The 19,612-nt window shown below is 54.9% G+C and overlaps 1 protein-coding gene across 3 annotated transcripts in view; it reads right to left on the reverse strand.

Moving 5' to 3' along the window:
* Positions 1-19,612, reverse strand: part of DTX2 (deltex E3 ubiquitin ligase 2) — a 36,905-nt gene that overhangs the window by 4,572 nt on the left and 12,721 nt on the right. For 2 of the 3 annotated variants that reach the window (XM_058711758.1, XM_058711760.1), the window contains exons 3-7: positions 18,286-18,642; positions 15,080-15,716; positions 8,802-8,902; positions 3,994-4,134; positions 899-972 (exon numbers count right to left, since the gene is read on the reverse strand). In XM_058711758.1, the coding sequence (XP_058567741.1) occupies positions 899-972; positions 3,994-4,134; positions 8,802-8,902; positions 15,080-15,716; positions 18,286-18,553 (1,221 nt within the window). In that variant the 5' untranslated portion in view covers positions 18,554-18,642. The remainder of the gene's footprint in view (positions 1-898; positions 973-3,993; positions 4,135-8,801; positions 8,903-15,079; positions 15,717-18,285; positions 18,643-19,612) is intronic. The other variant, XM_058711761.1, reaches the window with a different exon arrangement.

Here is a 19,612-nt window from a genome sequence, read left to right on the forward strand (position 1 = left end):
GAGACTGGTGGGACAGGACCAGGTCCCGGAAGGTTCTGATGGCTAAGCTCAGAGCTGGGCTTCGTCTCACACGTCAGGGGACCCTGCTGAGGTGCTCTACAGTGGGGGCACCACCAGGACCACAGCTGCGTGCAGGCTGTACAGGTGGCAGCTTGGAGGGCAGGAGGTTGGCACAGAGCGGCCCAGTGATGCCGGGTGAGCACAAGGGCAAAGACGAGGACACAGACGTATGCTGTCAAGTGGGAGACACGAAGACGGCCTCCAGGTCACTGTCTAAAGCTTTACCAGCCAGAGCTGCAGGGGAGAGGCAGGGCAGAGCCCTCGGTTCCGCACGGGCATGACCGCCCTTTAACCCACTGTCCAGAGTCCCCAGGACGCCCCATTCAAATCACAGACAAGTGGCGCTGCGGCCCCTGAAACAAGGCTCAGCACAGAGGCTCCGGTCCTGCCCAAGCAGCTATGAGGGTCTGGCAGGCCCTGTAATTACAGGAAGGCTGGCTGGCTTTCCCAGTAGCCAGAGGGGCAGGACTGCTATGGGGACAAAGCCACTCAGCCCGTGGGGAGTGCGGCAGGCTCTCCCATCCTTGGCCTCCAGGACTTCCAGGCACCAGGACGGCACAGGGACAGGAGCACCCAGAGGCCTGTGTAGGAGCTCTGCTCACTGGCGGCAAAGCTAGGATCAGAATCCAGGCCTCTGAAGTGCAGGCTGCCTCCTCTTGGTAGGGCCAGCCTCCTATGGGAGGCTGGGAGATTAAACCCAAGCACCTGGAGCACGGCCAGCACCCAGAGGCACTGTGGGAAGTACCCCCCGCGGCACAGGAAGGGCTGGTATCCTTCTCTGGCGCTACTCCTGGTCTCCAAACAAAACCAAAGGCAACATGGCTCCCGTGACACATACCTCATCTGGGGCTATCTTCAGCTCTTCGGTATAGTTTTTTATCACCTGTTCTGGCTCTGGCTTTGGAGTCCCTCCTAGAAGAGAGAAGGACAGAAGCAGTGTCCCAAGGAGTACGAACTGGGGATGCTGGATCCAGAGAGGAAGAGGACAAGCCGCCAGGAGGGACATTCAGAGAGGCCAGGGCAGGAGGGTGAGCGTGCAAGAAGAGACGGGGTGGGGGGGCCTGACTCGGCCATTCAGAGCCCTGCTGGGCAGAGCCCCCTCTGGCCCCACCAGGACGAGGACCAGAGACGGCTGCCGGTCACAGCCCCCAGGAGCCACGTGCTGGGCCTCCACCACGTCCCTGTGCACATTCAGTCAGGAAGCGAGACGGACCCGGGCTCCTCAGGAGGACACACAGAAAAGCCAAACAGCAGCTTCTAAAACAAACTACTGTGGGGAGTGTCCCGGCAGTGCTGTTTCACTCAACTGTCATCACTCTGGTGCGAAAGCCAAGGCAGGAGAAGTTTCAGGAGCCGAACGTGCAGCGGGTGCCCACCCCCGCGGCACACAGATGCCCACTGACTGCGGATGACGGCCACGCTGACAGGGTCATGACAAACCCCGGTTTTCTCTCGCCTGTCCCTGGACTGTGGGGTCTCAGTGACACCCCAACTCTGGGAAGGAGCCGAGGAGCAGCAGGAGGGGCACCCTGGCCACCCCACTCTTCTGTGCACATGTGCATGATGCCGCACCTGCACGAGCACCGGCCCCCATGCCCCCAAAACAAGAAACTCCCGCCGCGGGCGAGAGATCCGGCCAGGCCCGGGGCGGGGTGCGGGTGGGGGGGGTGGGGGCTCTCCAGCCAGAGGCAGTGGCAGAATCACAGAGAATGGCAGCAAAGCCGTGCAGGGGCAGAAAGGAGGGACCAGGGAGACCAATGTGGCCTGGGAAAGCAACCCCGGCAGGGCTCCACATCCTGCCTCCAGGTCACCAGGCAGCTCCTGGTCCTAGCCTCTGAGTCCCGAAGGACCCGGTTTGAACTCAAACTCATAGCCACCAGCCTATGGCCGCAAGGACATACGAGCCTGACGGCTCCACAGCCAAGCGGCCTCAAAACCAGAGAAGGCTAGGGGTCAGCTATGAAGGGAGCAGAGGCTGGGAGCAGGCGACGTCAGGCTTGATTCTGGCTCTTGTGCTGGGACCAAATCATGTCACCCGAATCTCAGTTCCCTCACCTAAAAACAGAAACCTAACCCTGACCAAAACTGTGATTGCTGTGAAGGCATGAACCGCTAATACCTAAAAGGCAGCGACTGGCAAAGGAATATCACCCTCTCTTCCACACACACACACACACACACACACACACACACACTCCCCACCTCCCTCGCACACACAAACATACCACCATCCCCCACAAACATATCCCACACCCCCTCACACACATACCCCATCCCTCTCTCCCCCTGCTCCACACACACACACCCCACCCCCTACAAACATACCCCATACCCCCCACACACACACATTCCCCACACACCCTTACACACAAATGCATCTCCCACCCCCTCATACAAATATACCCCCACCCCCTCACATATACAATATACACCCACACCCCCTCACACATGTACCCCACATACATCCACACACACACACATGCACCCCACACTCTGTCACACACACACCCCTCTCCCCCACCCAGTACACATACAGACACATACACAGATTTCTAAGCCACTGACTGGTCACTGGTAAGAAAGTCAGGCCAAAGCACAATGACCACCGGCACCAGTGGCCGTCCTCATAGCTGCGACTCTACTTGGACTTAGGGAAGAGGCGTTTTAGAAAAGCCTGGTGGCTACAAGTCAGTCTCTAGAAGGATCCCAGGACCCCGTCTGCCAGGACCAGCCTTGGGCCCACCTCTGGCTCAGCTCCGCATCCCATTTGCCCACCACTCGCCTTTGCCCGGGCAGCCTTTTAGAACCGAAGGTAGCTTCCCATGAGCCGTGTTTCTCAAAGGGGGCCAGCCAGGTGACCACCAACCCCAAGAAAGGGACACCTGAGCCCAGAAAGGCCAGAGGGTCTGCCAAGAACGTGTGTCCTTCCCGGGGAAGCCCAAGTATCTCAGGAAACTCCTGGCCTGCCCTGCCCGCAGACCTGCCTCTACCTCCAAGGCAGAGGAAAAGGGGAGTGGGTCAGGACATCCGAGGCCTGCCTGACTTCGGGGACCCGGGTGAGGCAGGGGACTGGGTATGAAGCCCTGCCGCTCCCTGGGCCTCCGTGCCACCTGCGGGGTCAGGGTTAGACAGATGGTGGGCCAGGGTCAGAGCAGCCCCCATTACTCTGTGCCAGGCACCCCACGTGTGGATTTCCTATTCCTCCCACGACCAATCTGCTAAGTGGGAGGTACCGGCTCATGAATGGAGACGCGGGCGTGAGATCCTAAAGCAGTGAGCACAGAAGCCACGACTGAAACCCAAGACTGGCTGAGCCAGAGCCATGCTCCCTGCTCACCCCACCGTCCTGAAGGTCACTGGGCTTTCAGCAGTCTGTGCGTCTCCAGCCCAAAGCTGGAGGCAGAGCCGCAATCAGCTTTAGAAATGGCAGCTTTAGAACCTACTACCCACAGGCTCCTTCATGTAAGTCTGCTTAAAACTCACTGCACCTTCCACGGTTCTGAAACCCCTTCCTCCCCAGCCGTGTGATGGGCAGCACGGTGCTCAGTGGGAGACCCCTCGGAAGTAGGCCAAATAGGGCTGGGGGCCTTTCCTGAGACACATGCTGGCCCCGGTGGGAGGGACAGAGTCACCCCCATCCTGAGCCGGCCTCACCCCATATAGAGTCACAGAGTCCTCAAGAACAGGCCCCTCATGCTCCAACTGTGCCAGGAAGATAGAAGCTGCACTCTGGGTCTTGAGTGTTAAGTAGATTCTGGGGGCCACCTCTGTGCTGAGAGCAGGGAGAAGGGCCGCTGAGCCCCTCCCCTGGGGGGTAAAGGAAGCAGAGAAGGGCCGTAGGAGTCAAAGAAGAGCAGTCGATGCAGGAGAGTCAGAGGCAGCAAGACTTGGAGGCTTAGCAGAGGCCAGAGAGCATTTGTGAGCAGGAACTACCTTTCATGGACATTTTCCTCAATCTCTTAACTGAGCTGTGACTTTTAGAGGCCAGACAGGAGGCGGGAGGGCTGGCGGGCTGGGGTGCGCGGCTAAGACACACAGGGAGTCCAATGGCTGACATCAGAATACTCGTCATGCCTACACGGGGTGCGAGATCAGACATGCAGAGAGGGGAGAAACGTTAGAAGGAGTCATTCAGCATGTGACGTCCACAAACCCTGGCTGAGTCCAGGTGGCACTGTCAACGGCCAGCAGGACCCACCGATCTCCCTGAGGACTCAGCCGCTCGAGGCTGCCAGGGCCTACTCGGGCGCGCTGGGCTAAGCTCCAGGCCAGGAACCAGTGAAATGCCCGGCTCATCGGAGCCCCGGCCCCAAGTTCCACAGCTAACTGTACAAGCAACCACCCAGCCCGCGCTCACAGCATGCGGGGAAGGCGGTGGGGCGAGGCCGCTTGCTTCAGGAGGACAGAGGGCAGGAAGCCATCCCAGGAAGCCTCCTAAGCAGTTCCGGGTGGGGTCTCCCTGTGCTAGGAGCAAGGAGAGCAGGCGGTGACACGGAAGGATGCGGCCAAGCTATGGAGAAGTGGACGGGGTCTCGAGCTCCCAGTCCACCCCCTGCGCTCCCCCAGCTGTGCCCTCTTGGCTCCTGGTCACCTTGCCTCCAGTGGGGTGCTGTCTGCCTCCTGTCCCCCATCTGGCCTGTCTAGGTGTTTTCAGCGCCATTGCTAGGGTGGGCGGGCAGGAATGCCAGCCCCGGGACCTGCTCTCCCACCGAGGCACCCCCAAGGCCCTTGCTCCTCTGGAGCAGCAAGGGTCCCGGGCCGTGGCCTCCTCCTCTCGTGCCCTCGGTCAGGGCTCAAACAGCCCCTCTGCCCCAGACGGAGCAGGGTGGGCATACCCACGGGGGAAGGGCCTCACTCCTCAGCCTGGTGCTCCACACACACCCTTGCCGGACTCTCCCCCCTCACCGCTCCCTGAGGACCTGACACATCGTGGAACATGGCCTGTCCTCCTGCTGCAGTCTGTAGTCCTACCACACCCTCAGCCTACCTTGCTGTCCACAGCACCCCTACCCAGTCCCCCCTGCCCTCTGTCTAGCTCAAAACCACCTCCTCCCCAGGAGAGCTCTGGGTTCCGCTCTGCCACCTTCCCTGCGGGCAGCCTGGGATAGGAAGTGGAGATCCCACAGCTGGCGCTGCCCACTCCAGGGGCAACGCAGATGGGTGAGGGGAAACCCGGCCCCAGGACCTGGCTGGGCCAGCCACTGTGGCCTCTACAGAACAAAGACTCAATGTGGCAAACATGCCCAGTCAGGGACAGAAGCAGAGGCCAGCCAGCAGCCTGGGCATGGGCAGCACAGCAGAGGCAGGCAGGGGGTGCCGTGGCAGCCACTTGCAAGAGACACAAAAGTGCACGTCAGAAGACCACGGCTGCACCCCAGGTGCTCGCTTGTCAGGTAATGCAATGCCACCAGAGTCTTAGGGCTGAGTGCTTCTGAGCTCAGATGTGAGTCTGAACCTAACCGTCCGGTGGATGGAATAATGACAAGCAGGCATGGGGACAGAACGATGGAGGGGACGGGAACGATGCCTTAGTAGAGCCCTGGGCCTCTGTGCTGACCATGACCTCCTCCCCCAACATCCACTGCCTCACTTCTACCAGACCTCTCCCCAAGTGTCTCCTAGGAGGCAGCCCTGCCCTGACCACCCCATCTACAAGAGCCACGTCCCCTCCATCTCTGCCTCCTTTACCCGACTTAGTGTTACCTGAAAGGACTCGCATACCTGTTTTGGGGACTGCTGTCTTCCCTGCACTGAACACCCAGGGCAGGGCCCGGTCACAGGAGGTGTTCACAGCACCCGTCTGCTGGGGAACCAAGATATCCCCAAATGCTGCTGGGTGGCTGCTGTGAGGCCAGCATGAACAACACTTCTGCTCCGGTCAATGCAGGACCCCCTCCCCTGAATTCAAGTCACGGACACAGAAGTCTCAACTTAAAAGCCTGCGGAGAAGCAGCCCCTGCTCTGTGGCCTGCCTTCTTGCAAGAACGTGCGAGAACCACCCCACACCCACACTTCGCGAAAGCAACATCCACTGGACAGGATGAGGTGGGGAGACACCCAGAGGGGGCCATCACATCTTCCCAACAGCAGAGCTCAGGGACAACCCCCCAAACTCCTCACATCCCCAAATAATTGTAGCAGCTTGAACGGCCACAGCTTCTCCACTCTTCTGAGAGGATTTCCGCTTATCTGTCAGAGCCCCCGAGAGAGCAGTCCCTGTCGCGGTCAGATGTACAATCACTTTCTTTCTGACACCAGGGGTCGGCCCTTTGTCTAGTGACCGGGGCTCAGGTCCAAGCCCGTCCTGACTCTGGCCTTGCCCGGCCAGCCCCACTCCTCCTGGCTGTCTGGGCTTGGGCAGGCTGTGAAAGCAGAAAACTCCAAGGAGAGGGCTGGGCCATGCTGCAGCCAGGGAAGCTGTCACCTGAGGCACTAAGGCCTGACCTGGAGGTGGCTCCTTGGTGGACCTCCCGTCCCAGTGTAGATGACCACTTGCTTGTAAACCTACCCACAGAGCGCTCAGTGCAGGGAAGACAGCACTCTGTTCTCCAGACCCTACTTCCTGGAGGCTGGCTCAGGATCTCTCCTTCCCTGACACTTTAGACTAGGGTCCCACCAACAACTACAAGCCAGAGGCTGTGTTCAGAGGAGGTGGCATCTGACCAGTGGCTTGAGTCTCCACTCCGTGCTTGCTGGGACCGAGTTCCTAAATCTTTGAGGTTTCCCCAGTGAGTAAAATGGAGGTTAAAAGACCTACCTACCTCCTGCATCGATCTGAGAGCCAAGGTGATAGGGGACATTGGAGACAATCTGGGATACAGACCAGAGAAGGTCCTCAGCCTCAAGAGCAGCGGAAAGGGAGCAAGTGCTACTCAATCCCCAGACCACTTCTGAGACGCGTTTAGAAAAGTTATTACGGGGGCGCCCGGGTGGCTCAGTTGGTTAAGCATCCGACTTTGGCTCAGGTTATGATCTCACAGTCCGTGAGTTCGAGGCCCGCATCATGCTCTCTGCTGTCTGCATGGAGCCTGCTATGAATCCTCTGTCCCCCTCTCTCTCTGCCCCTCCTCCACTCATTCTCTCTCTCTCTCTCAAAATAAATAAACTTAAAAATATTAGAAAAGTTATTATAACATCTGTATTCAAACCTTAGTGATTACAGTGCTGAATGGAGCTGGGCCATATGCAGGCCAGGCCTATTCACCTACAACCGTTCTCCAATAAGACCACCACCACACACATGCGCGCGCGCACACACACACACACACACACACACACACACACACACACACAGAGGTCTGACTCACCTATGGCATCTGATGCCACAAGAAGACCTAAACTCAGGAGGAACTTTCCAGTCACCACATCTTTGCTCACTGTTCTCTTTGTCCCCGCAGAAGGCTGATGGCTGAGCAGCTGAAGCAGGTTCCAGAGGGGCCCCCTCTCCTGTCTTCTACCACTTTTCTGATTGGTCCCTCCATTTCCTTCAAGGGCTCTTCCCAGAATCCCACTTACAGTCTCTGTGAGCTCATATGATCCCCCCACGGGGGCAGAGGCCACCCCATTCCACTCCAGAATGTTCTTCTGAACCGCACACCCAAACTCCCACTGCCCCCAGGACAGATGGGCCGGGCCACAACCACAGCCAGCACCCCCCACCTCTCCCCGCGCTCCCACCAGACTCCGGATCGGCACAGTGTAGTGGCTAAGAACCCAGGTGCTGAGGCCTAGAATGCCTGGGGCTGAGTCCCAGCTCTGCCAAGGGCTGACTGGCTCATCTTGGGAAGTGTCTGGAATTCTCTGAGGCTATTTCCCCAAGTATGAAATAGGAATAGAAGTTCATACCTCACAGAGCCGTTACTGGGAAGAAGTGAAGGAAGACACATGCAAAGCCCCTACATGATCCTCAAGAACGATCATGACGTGTTACAGCACCACATCAGCAGCCTCACACCGGGCCTCCTTCTATTCCTTCTCTCTCGCGGCGCGCCCAGTCACCAAGTCAGACGCTCTTACCTCCACGACTGCCACGGCTCCCCTGAGCCATCGTGTCAGGCTCCACACGGGTCTCCCTGCCCCGGGCCTGTCCCCTCGAACTCCCACTGTCTACTACGGTGACTCACCCTAACACACAGACTCGGGTTATCTTATTCCCCTGCTTCAACCTCACTACACTCCTCCCCTCTAGCTTTCCATAACACATTGCATTTCCCATTAGTTAAAAAGTAACTTTCAGTAGCTCCCTAAACTATAAAAGGAATCTAAAAAACAGTTCAAAGATGTATGGTTAACGAATGATCCAGTTGGACACAAAGCCACTTAATTCAAAACGTAACTGCAGCCAAAATAGCTGCAAGTTCCCCCAAAGGGCCCCTTTAGGGAAATGCCTAAAGCATCTCAGGACAGAACAGTGACTCAAACCATAATTGAAGTGATGTGAAAATGTAAAAGATGGAAAGGTCCACACCATGGTTCCCACTGATATCAAGCAGGACTCCCCTGGAGAGACAGAGGAGGAGCGGCCCCAGGCCCACTCGCTGAGGGTACGTACACTGTCACCCGTCACCCAAAAGAGGCACCGCCCCCTAGGGAGCGGCTGCGGCTTTCCGTGAGAAGAAACAAGGTAACGGCACCCCCACCCCACCATCTCCTCCCTCAACCACGCATTCTCCCACCACCTCCGCATCCTGCCCCCTGCCAGGTGGTCTGTTCTGGAACCCGGAACCCAGCAGGGTGCCTACCTGCGAGGGCTTGCTGGACCCGGCTGGGCTTCGGCATCTGCACAGGCACAGCGGCAGGGACGCTCCCAGGGCTGCTGGCAGGACCGCTGGGGAGGGAGGCACTAGGGGAGAGGAGAGAACAAAGCTTCACGTAGGAGCCGATTTAGCAGGAACAAGAGCCAGAGAAAGACCAAGATAGGAATTCGCTGGTGTTGCCGGGGCCACTTCGCAGCTTCACTCTGCATGGCTGCTTCTGTGTGAGTGAGGATTTCTGGGTTTTCTTTTAATTAAAAAGATCCTGATGTCTGGAAAGAGAATCAAAGAAATCTGAATTTCAGCACTCTTAGACCCAAACTAACCTACAGAATCTGACTGCTGAGGATGTGAAGCCCAGAGCCAGCCCCACCACCGCCGCAAAAATCAAGTGGGGACGTCAAACTCCAACCTGGGCATCGAGTGGGGGGAGCATCGGCTGGCAGGGCCAGAGCAGTGATGGGAGAGAACAGGGGCGGGGGGGGGGGGGGGAGGCTGGCGGTGAGCCTCTGCTTTTTACAAGCGATCAAGAAGGAAGCATAAACTGTCAAAAAAAAAAATGTTTTCCTGGGCAATTCAGACTCTGAAGACAATCCTAAAAGAATTCTGAGCTCACTCACTTTGTCAGAATAAGAGCTCTATGGTACCTGAAGAGGGGAAATCTGGCAGCAACCCGCTCTAACAAGTACTCAAGACCAGTATCACCAGTAATAGGGCCAATCAACACCAGGAACCCCAGAAATGGTGCTCTGAGAGGGACAGAACACCATTTTTGTGGTTCCTGCCAAAAGTGCATAACCTCAAGCATGAGAAACCAACAGACAAGCCCAAATTAAGGGACATTCGACAAAGTAACTCTTTAAAAGTGTCAAGGTTATGGGAGATAAAGGAGGAACTCCTACTGAAGGGAGGAAAGGAAGAAGAAAGCAAAACTGGATGCAAAGTGGGGTCCCCCAGGATCCTGGGACAGAATGGAAACAGTGGTGAAAAACCGGTGAAAATCGAGAAAAGTCCTTAGTTAACAGGAACGCACCCATGGCCATTCCCGGGTTCTGAAGACTGCAGCATGGTTATGAAAGATGTTTACGAGAGGAGTCAAGGAAGGGAGATATGGTAACTCTCTTCACTATTTCTTAACTTTTCTATAAACCTAAAACCAGTTCAAAATAGAAGAATTTCTTTTTGGATTTTTTTTTTTTTTTAATGGGGGTCTTGCTTCCCACAGTAACTATGTTTGAGTCATTTATCTGGTTCTAAGACATTCTATTTCTCAAGTGTTAATAAATCTACACGACTCTGGTTTGGGAAGAGCCCCACACTGGAGACCAGTTGGCGGGGATGGCCCGAAACGCCTGACAATCCACCCCCCCACCCCGGCCCAATTCCCGCGTCTTCCAGCCCATCCTGCCCACGTTAAAGATGACCACACCAGAAGGGTTCTGAAACTTCTGCACAGTCCCTGCAGAATCCCAGAATCCCCAAAGACAGGGTCAGGTCGTATTGTCTGTTCCACAGGGCCTGGCCTGGGGCTGGGAAGGCGCTCAGGAAATGTCGGACAGTTCCCATCTACTGTGCTGCCCTTACAGCTGCCAGAGAACCAACAACCTGCCTGGTTCCCACAGTGCTCCTGGAAGCTGCCACAGATCCTTCCCTACCACTGCCCTGGGTCACAGATCCCACTGGTGGAAAGCCACATGGAGCTGGCTGGTCCTGCTCCAAACCAGAACCTCTCACTCGGCTGGTCCTGAAGCTGCCAAGGGCCCCGCACAGGGTTCAGAGCCCAGCAGGCACTTCGGTATTTGTCTGAGTGAAGAAAGAGGTTGTTTTGTTTTCATTTCTTGATTGTTCTCCCCAAAGAGAATAACCCGTGTGGCCACACTACTCACATCGTGGCCCCCGCCTCAGCTACACTCAAGCCTGAGGGAACAAGGGACCTGGCTCCGGAGGGCTCTGATAATGCAGGGGAAGAGCCAGGCATTCAGACCACCCGCGCTAGGGTTTGGTCCCACTAAACTGATTTGGAGCAACCACCACCCCCTTCCTGGGCCTGTTTCTCCATTTGGGTTTTTTATTTTTTTTATTTTTATTTATTTATTTATTTATTTTTTATTTTTTTTAACGTTTTATTTATTTTTGAGACAGAGCATGAACAGGGGAGGGTCAGAGAGAGGGAGACAGAGAATCCGAAACAGGCTCCAGGCTCCGAGCTGTCAGCACAGAGCCCGACGCGGAGCTCGAACTCACAGACCGCGAGATCATGACCTGAGCCGAAGTCAGCTGCTTAACCGACTGAGCCACCCAGGCGCCTCCCATTTGGGTTTTTTAAAGGAAGGTAGATAATCTCTGACGGTCTTTGCAATTCTTAGGTTCTAGAAGTGAAGGAATTCCAGAAGGTAGAGCCCTTCTAGTCATGGGCTCAGGCAACCTTCCGGGCCTCCCCTGTTCCTGGGTCTACCTACAAGGCCCAACCTGGCTTTCTTGTCTGGGACTATCCCCAGGAGCTTCCACACGAGGATTTCTACTCTTCTGTGAAGGCGAGATTGGACAGCCCCTGGGCAAAGGGCAAGGCTGGGAGGCTGGACCAAGGAAATGCATAGCCTCCTACCAGCTCCCCACAGGGTGAGCCAGCACTAATCAGCAACCCCGGGCAGCACGTGCAGTATGGGGAATGTGACACGGCTCGGGGCGGGGGGCTCTGGAGACCCCGCTAACAGCACCCGCTCCAGCTTACAGCTGTGTGCCCTTGGCCAGGTCGAGTACCCTTTCTGAGCTTCAATTTTTCTATCCATAAGATGAGAACAATTCTAAAAGGCCCCTGGGGTGGTTGTGAGGCTCAATCCACAGCCCAGTACAAATGTCCACTGTTCCCCTGTTCTCAGAGGAGCAAAGGGGACACAGGAAAGCTGAGGAGCCGCCGGGTACCTTCCTGCAGGGCTCCCCTGAAACCTTGAAAACTGTAATACTGGAGCAAAAGGAAATGTCACACTTCCCAGCCCAACTCCTTAATCTTAAGAGGGGAAAGGAGGGCCGTGGAAAGGGAACAGAGCTGACCCAAGGGCCTACAGCCAGTCGGGAGGAAGGTTCCCCCTGGGACCCAGGACCCCCGAGCACGCAGGCCAGGCTGACAGCAGGTGGGAGTGCCTTTAGAGGCTGGGAGAACAGCAGTAGCAAGAACAGAGCAGATGAAAGCAAACCGGCAGAGCCATTTCCAAGGGCCATTTAGTGCAAAGGCAAGGCGCCCCGGGGCTCAGCCACACCAAAGCTGCAACAGACTGCAGGTCACGATCACTACCAGAAGTCATCAAAACGTTAAGCCACCACACCCCCTATTAAAGAAGACGAGAGTGTGCATGTGACACATTTTGGAAAGTTTTCCACCCCACATCATTAAAACACAAGTTTTGGTGCTTAAAGGGATAAAGTTCAGCTACTAGGAAATTTTCTTAAACCCAGCAGCTCAGTGACAGACAGACGAAGTCCCTTCTCAATGTATTATTGCCTACTCAGAAAGCCTCCCACAAGGAAGTCAGTCGGCCAAGGTTTTACCCAGGTTGAGCAAGAAGCGATGTGAAACCACACGGGTTCCCAAATAAAAACCACATGGGTTCCGTGAATTTTGATTCCACTCATTCACATGTTCTTTCCAGTGGCTACCAGTAAGTACAGCTGGTTCTCAGGCTTCCCCAGCCCATGGTGCCGCCAGCCTGCCACTCTCTGGGGAATTTTCAGTGAATGTAGTTGACAATCATTCACCTTGGAGAACCAGACCACAGCCCCCAAGGAGGTCGACCAAGGGGTCGAGTGTTTTCGATCATCCTAGCCCTGCTGGGTCAAGACACCAGGTATTCGTTACACCCCTTCCAGCCAGCTCTACGACACCCACCGGAAGGGGGTGAACTAAAGAGCATCGATGCAAATAAGACGTGGGAGAAATCCTGTTTTTCCAAACAAGGATAGGCCCATGCAAGTGAACTGTGCCTCTCCCAGCTCCTGAAAAGCTGGAGGAGATAAAGATGAACACCCACCTCAGGAGGAAGGCTCCTTCGAGGCGGTTTCAACTAACAGAGCTGGCTGGCCTGGTCCCCTTCCTGGCTTACAACCAAGGCAAGCAGGGCAAGCAGCAACACGCAGGCCCAGAAGCAAAGGTAAGACCTTCCCTTCTGTAACTTGCCTGGCCTGTACTAGGGGGCCCCCTGTGGCAGTCTCTCGGGCCCTCAGGCTGGGGAGGGGGGACGCCAGAGAAATATCAGGAGAGACCAATGGGAACCCTGTACCAGGAAAGAGCAACAAAGCCCATCAATCAAATCACTTGGCTCAATCCCAGAATCCCAGTTCTAGAACTATCTAGAAATGTGCCTCAAAATAATCTGTAAGAACTTAAGAAGCCCCAGGAGGCTCAGCAGAACTGACCTAGTAGAAGAGGCTCTGGTCATGCTGATAACCATTCTGTGCTGGCAGACAGCACACTTTTCCCTGAAAGATTCTGACCCACTTACTATAGGGGGCCTCACAGCACGCTGGGTGGGGCTGGGACAGCCCAGAGCCCCGTTCGCTAACGCCCACGTGAAAATCCGGGGAGAAGGCCAAGTGAAAGCTCCTGTAGCCCCATTCCCAGAAAGAACTCAGGTCCACCTGCTCCCACTCCCTGAAGGAGATGCCCCCAGAAGATGCCCTGACCCATTCTCCTCCTGTCTATGGACTCCCCAAAGTCATCCCTCAAGATACCACTGCCTTCCTATTACTCTGCCTTTAAGACAGCTTCAAGAACTCCACGTGTCCCTTACAGCCTGCTGTGGGGCCTGGTTTAACCCCAACTCTACCACTTGCTGGCTATGCTGCCAACCTTGTCAACCTCGGTGTGCTCACCCGTAAGCTGAGGACACCACTTACCATATGGTCACTATAAGGATTACTTACATCATTCACACAGCCTGCTCGATAGGGCCTGGCAATGTGTGCTCAGTGAATGGCAGCTGTCACCCTGTCTTACAGAAGCTGGCAGGGTCCTCTGAAACCTAGCTTTAAAAAAATGCTAGGAGTGCCTGGGTGGCTCAGTTGGTTAAGCGTCAGATTTCAACTCAAGTCATGATCTCAAGGTTCGTGGGTTTGAGCCCCCCGTCAGGCTCTTTGCTGACAGTTCAGAGCCTACAGCCTGCTTCAGATTCTGTGTCTCCCTCTCTGCACCCCTGCCCTGTTCGCTCTCTGCCTCTCTAAAAATTAAATAAACATTGGGAAAAAAAAAATTAGCTAGAGGTCCAGGAAGCCGCTGAGAAAGTGTTGTCCACACTGGGAAGCCCTCACTCACCATGGTCAAGGAGGCAGGGATGCGGCTGGGTGATGAGCAAGGCAGAACCAAGAAGCTGACTGGCCAACGTCAGTCCAAACCAACAAGATGTTGACCCCCTTGGGGGGCAGGGCAGTCACAGGCCCGCTACAGGCCCACACATCCAGTCACTACCCAACCTCTCCGGTCACCATCTCAGAAACCAGCCCCCCATCCCAGCTCCCATTTGGAATTCTCTAAATGTTCTCCAAGCCCAACACCCTCAGTAATGATCACTGACAAGGCCCCTTGTCAGTGACGGGTCTCCAAGCACCCAGAGAGCAGCCCCCACTGGCCACTCCAAGAGGTTTTCTGACTTTTAGGTGCTCCCTGGTCCGGATGGGGCACATTTCATCATCCCCCTCAAGGAGCAGAGAGCTCTAGGAGGCACTGGGCCAGACTACACCAGCATGGAAGCCATCCTGTCACCTGATGCCACCTGCCACACACCCAGTGTTTTGTTCTCTCCTCAACCGACTGTTAAGCACCAAAACTGGGCTCACAGCCTCCCCCTGGACCAGACTGTGGGCTTGTGGGAGAGAATGTCCCATGTCTGTGTCTTCAGTGCCTGGCACAGAGGAGGAATCAACGAAACATTCTCAGGTGCATGGCACGAGCGATGTGGCACACAGGCATACCTTTACCTGCTCTACAGAGAACCTGATTCTCCTGGCTGGCTGCAAGCATTACCGTTTTTAACCCATGTGGCAACGACCAGCGCTCAAGCACCACAGGTCAGGGAGGCTCCATGCATTGCAAGGCTGTGGAAGGCCAGCACCTGAGCACCAGGTGGCACATGCAAAGGAGACGACACAGAGACAAGGAGGCAGGGGCCAGGTCTGTAGGTATTTGGGCACATCTTCCCAGCTAAGTAAAAGCAGAAACCCAAGCCTGCTGACAGGGCACAGAGGTAGACAAAATGACCCTCAAAAACACATGATACCTGGCTCCGCCGGCAGTGGACAATCCTGGGGGCTGGTGCTGCGGTCCCAGGTGGGAGAGGCTGGAGCGGTAGAGGGGCTGGTTCCCCAAGGAGGGAGGTGCCCCACCCCAGGGGTTGGTGGTGTTCAGCCTGGGTGCAGACCTAGCCCCAGAGAGTGAGGGCTTATTGTATGGGGCAAAGGCCTGGTGGGTCCCAAAGACAATGGCGGTCCTGTGGGGGGGCTGGGGGACAGGGTAAGCCGGGAGGTTGGTCATGGAGTGGCGGTAGCGGCCCGACACGGGGCCAGTTCCACCACCACTGAGGCACTGATGGCAAGAGCAGGCGACTCCCGTGTGGCCCGGTGGGGCAATGATGGTGGTCACCGGGTATGGGGGTCCTGCTTGGCGCCGCACACTACGGCAGAAGCTTGAAGTCTTGTTGGTCTGCGTGTGGGTGGCGTAGTTGACGGTATAGTTGTACCCCAGGGGAGCCAAGTCCACAAGATGGTTGCCCCTGGCCACCTGCTGCTCCAGGAAGTCACAGACACTGGCTTCATATGCTGTCCAGGAGCCATCGTCACTCAGCCACTCCCAGACGATGCCCCGGCCCGGGGCTGAATGTTGGGGGAACAGATGCCTCCGCACAGCCCGCATGGTACCTGTTTGAAAAGGAGGAGGACACGTAAATGGCTAATCTGCTAGCCCCCCAAAACAAAAAGGGCTTAAAAATTATTTTTGGGGGTGCCTGGGTGCCTCAGTCGGTTGAGCATCCGACTTCGGTTCAGGTCATGATTTCATGGCATGGTTTGTGAGTTCGAGCCCCGTGTCCGGCTCTGTGCTGACAGCTAAGAGCCTGAGCCTGCTTCGATTCTGTGTCTCCCCCTCTCTCCGCCCCTCCGCCGCTCATGCTCTCTCAAAAATAAATAAACATTAAAAAAAAAATTCTTTTTCTACAACCAAAAGAAACCAACATGGTCAGTGTACATAGGATCATGTTGCTATCTGACCTAAAGGCTGGTACTGGTTATTCCTTCCAAATTTTGGGCGAAGGGTAGAAAGCTCCCTCTCTGTAAAGAAACTATGGCCCAGGGGCGCCTGGGTGGCGCAGTCGGTTAAGCGTCCGACTTCAGCCAGGTCACGATCTCGCGGTCCGTGAGTTCGAGCCCCGCGTCAGGCTCTGGGCTGATGGCTCGGAGCCTGGAGCCTGTTTCTGATTCTGTGTCTCCCTCTCTCTCTGCCCCTCCCCCGTTCATGCTCTGTCTCTCTCTGTCCCAAAAATAAATAAAAAACGTTGAAAAAAAATTAAAAAAAAAAAAAAAAAAAAGAAACTATGGCCCAAAGGGACCTAATGGCAGAGGGGGATCTGTGCTCCTCGGCAGGAGTAGGGGATACCAGGAGCTTAGGTCAAAGAACAGCTATGGCTCAGATTCCAGGCTTTTTCAAAATATTTCTAATGATGAAACGTATGTAGCTTCACTTAAAAAACTGGAAAAAAAAAAAAAAAAAAAAGGAAAGTTAAGAAAATTAAACCGTCCATAATCTAACCACACAGCTTATATCACAATGCATTTCTTCCCATCTCATCTTCTAGACACGTCCTTTTAGGAAGCTGACAATCACATTGAAAACTTTTCGGGCTGTTTTCTTCTGTTAGGCCATCAGTTTTCCTTACATCTCTAAAATTTTATACGTAACTCAGTATTCATTGTTACGTAAGTCTCTTACGTGGATGTACCATCCCTTTGACTCTTCGAGCAGCAACTACTGGGAAATACCCCGTGGTTAGCTTATATTCTTACTAAACCAAACCTGATGATTACAGAGAAAAATTAATTCGGGCCATGTTTCCAAGAGTACTTGCCAAAAGATGATCACTGCAATTTGCTTCTACTGGTCTCCTGACCCCCACCTCGCCTCCATCCTTGGCAGCCAGAGGGATACTCTTCACCTCCAAATCAGATTACAGCACTCCTCCGCCCAAATCCTCCCACGGCTCCCCCTTTCAGAATAAAAGCCAAGGGGCGCCTGGGTGGCTCAGTCAATTGAGCGTCTGGCTTGATTTCAGCTCAGCTCATGATCTCACAGTTTGTGAGACCGAGGCCTGCATCGGGCCCCACGCTGACAGTGAGGAGCCTGCTTAGGATTCTCTCTCTCTGCCCCTCCCCTGCTTGTACTCTCCCTCTCCCTCTCTGTCTCTCAAAATAAATAAATAAACATGAAAAAAATAAAAAAAAATAAAAAAAAGAATAAAAGCCAAAGCCAAAGTCCCTTCAAGGGACAACCTGCCCCTCCCTCAGGTCTGTCTTAGACCCCTTTCCTGGTGACCTGGTCACCCTGGCTCAGACCTCCACCTCTCCCAACACCTCCATTCCCTGGTTAACACTTACTGCCATCTAACACAATACACAATTTCCACATTACATATCTTGTTTGCTGCCTTTCTCAGTGGACTCTAAGCATCAGGAAGGCAAGGACTTTCTTCTGTATCCAACTGATTGGAAGGCTTAGTCCTCACACACCCAAGGACGCTGCCGTAGGGATCAGAGTAGCATTTCTCAGTCTCCCCACCAGTGACATCCTGGGCCAAGAATTCTTTGTCGTGGGGCCAGTCCCGTGCATTTAGCAGCATCCCTGGCCTCTACTGACTAGACGCCAGTGGCTCCCTGCCCCACTTGTGACAATTAAAAATGTGTCCAAACGTAGTCAAATGTCCTAGGGGACAAAACACCCCCAGTTGAGAACCACTGGGTTAGACGGACGGGGAACAACTCCGAGGGGAACTTGGTGGTCCCATTCTCAGTAATACTGATCAAAACACACAACAAACCCTAATGTGAGCACACAGGAGAATAAAGTAACCTGCTCAGGTCACACGGACACTGTGCAGCGGAAGCAGAACTCATCACCAGGCCCTCTTAACTAGCATGGCGCTCTTCCTCTGTGCTGGCCTCTCTGCCCACAAGCCCCTCCATTTCTGCAGATGGAAGCAGGCAGTTTGGGTTTAGGAAACAGGGGGGAAGGGGCGGGGCGGGCCTCTGCCCTGCGCTCTCAAGGCACTCCCTACTACTAAGAGGTACATCCTATACTGTGGTACCTGTACCACTCACAGCACCTGTCGGGGACAGGATGAAGGGCCGAGAGTCAATTCTATATATAACTCCACCATCAGCACGGCACCTGGCCCAAAGCGGGTGCTCCAACACGTACTAGAGGCAGGAAGTGTCTTACCAGTGTCCTGGCGGAACTGGGTCCAGCTGGGGAGGTCAATGATGTAAGGGGCCAGCGAGGGGTCGGCTTGGCCTAAGGGGATGCTGTGGGCCAGACTCCCCAGCCCGAAGCGCTGGCCCTTCTGCTGGACAAACTGCTGCTCGATGTAGCTGCAGACAGTGGCACTGTAGGGGTGCCAGGTGCCCAGCCCATCCTGCCATTCCCACACGGCCACTGCCACGGGGCTGGTGTACACCTGAGCCAGGGAAGGGCCTGGGGCCATGGCCATCTTCCCCAGGACTCCCTCTTCCTTCCCCAATGGTTTCAGACCACTCTGGGCTGAAGTCTCGGGTTCATTGCCCAGTGCTTCCAGCAGACCTGTAAACAGGACAAACAGTTATCAACATACACGGTGTCCCTGAGAGTTGGCCTCAATGCAGGGGGAAAAAAAATATTTTCCCACAATCACTTTTTTCCCTAAAAGAAAAGAGCATTGTGAATCAAGTACCTGATCCTGTCTTTTTGTTCAGGCAGCCAGGAAGAATTCAGTCAATCAAGCAACGTACCTGCCTCTGTAAATGTTCAGCAAGATACTGTGGAGTGAATTTTGGGTGCTAATCAACAGCCCAGCTTCTTTTTACCAATCATTTCCCTCTGACCTAACTACTGAGTATATCCTTGTATACTGTTTTCGTGAATCACCCCAAATCCTTCGTGCACTGAGGCCACAATGACCCCTTACAATTATGTGAACACTCTACGGTTTCCAACGCAGGTTTGGGAGATACCGCTATGCTCCTGATGGGAAAAACCTGTGTCTCAGAAAGGACTGGGGGCTCAAGGACCCTCAAGAGGGTCAATGGCAGAGCTGAGACTGAAAGCCTGGTCCTAGCTCCGCCCAGGTCTCCAGGGTACCCAGGAGACTTCATTAACCATGAAGGGCGCCCTAGATAAACATTAAGATCTCACAGATGCAGAAAGCTGGCCTCTCTACACCCGTGTCTGGGCCTAGATGACCATCAGTCAGGCCCAGAGAGTTTACACCCAGCTCCTGAGACACTCTTCTCTCAGCCACCCTCGCCCATCCTCTTCTCTTGTAAACTCTACTCAGCCTTGAGGCCCAGCCTGTGTGGTTCAGGGAGCCCTTCCCTGGCTCACGTGAGCTTCTGCCTTGCAGCACCGGCCAGAATGCTAATGCCTCAGCACCGGCCAGAATGCTAATGCCTCTATATATGTATGAGGAGGAGGACGTTCCAGATTTTTCTGCTCCTCCAGACGGCAGCGAGCCGGGGAGTCTGTCTTGTCCACAGTCATATCGGCAGCTCCAGCAGAGTTCTTGTCATGTGCT

This window comes from Neofelis nebulosa, chromosome 18, assembly GCF_028018385.1.
Source record: "Neofelis nebulosa isolate mNeoNeb1 chromosome 18, mNeoNeb1.pri, whole genome shotgun sequence".
NCBI lineage: Eukaryota > Metazoa > Chordata > Mammalia > Carnivora > Felidae > Neofelis > Neofelis nebulosa.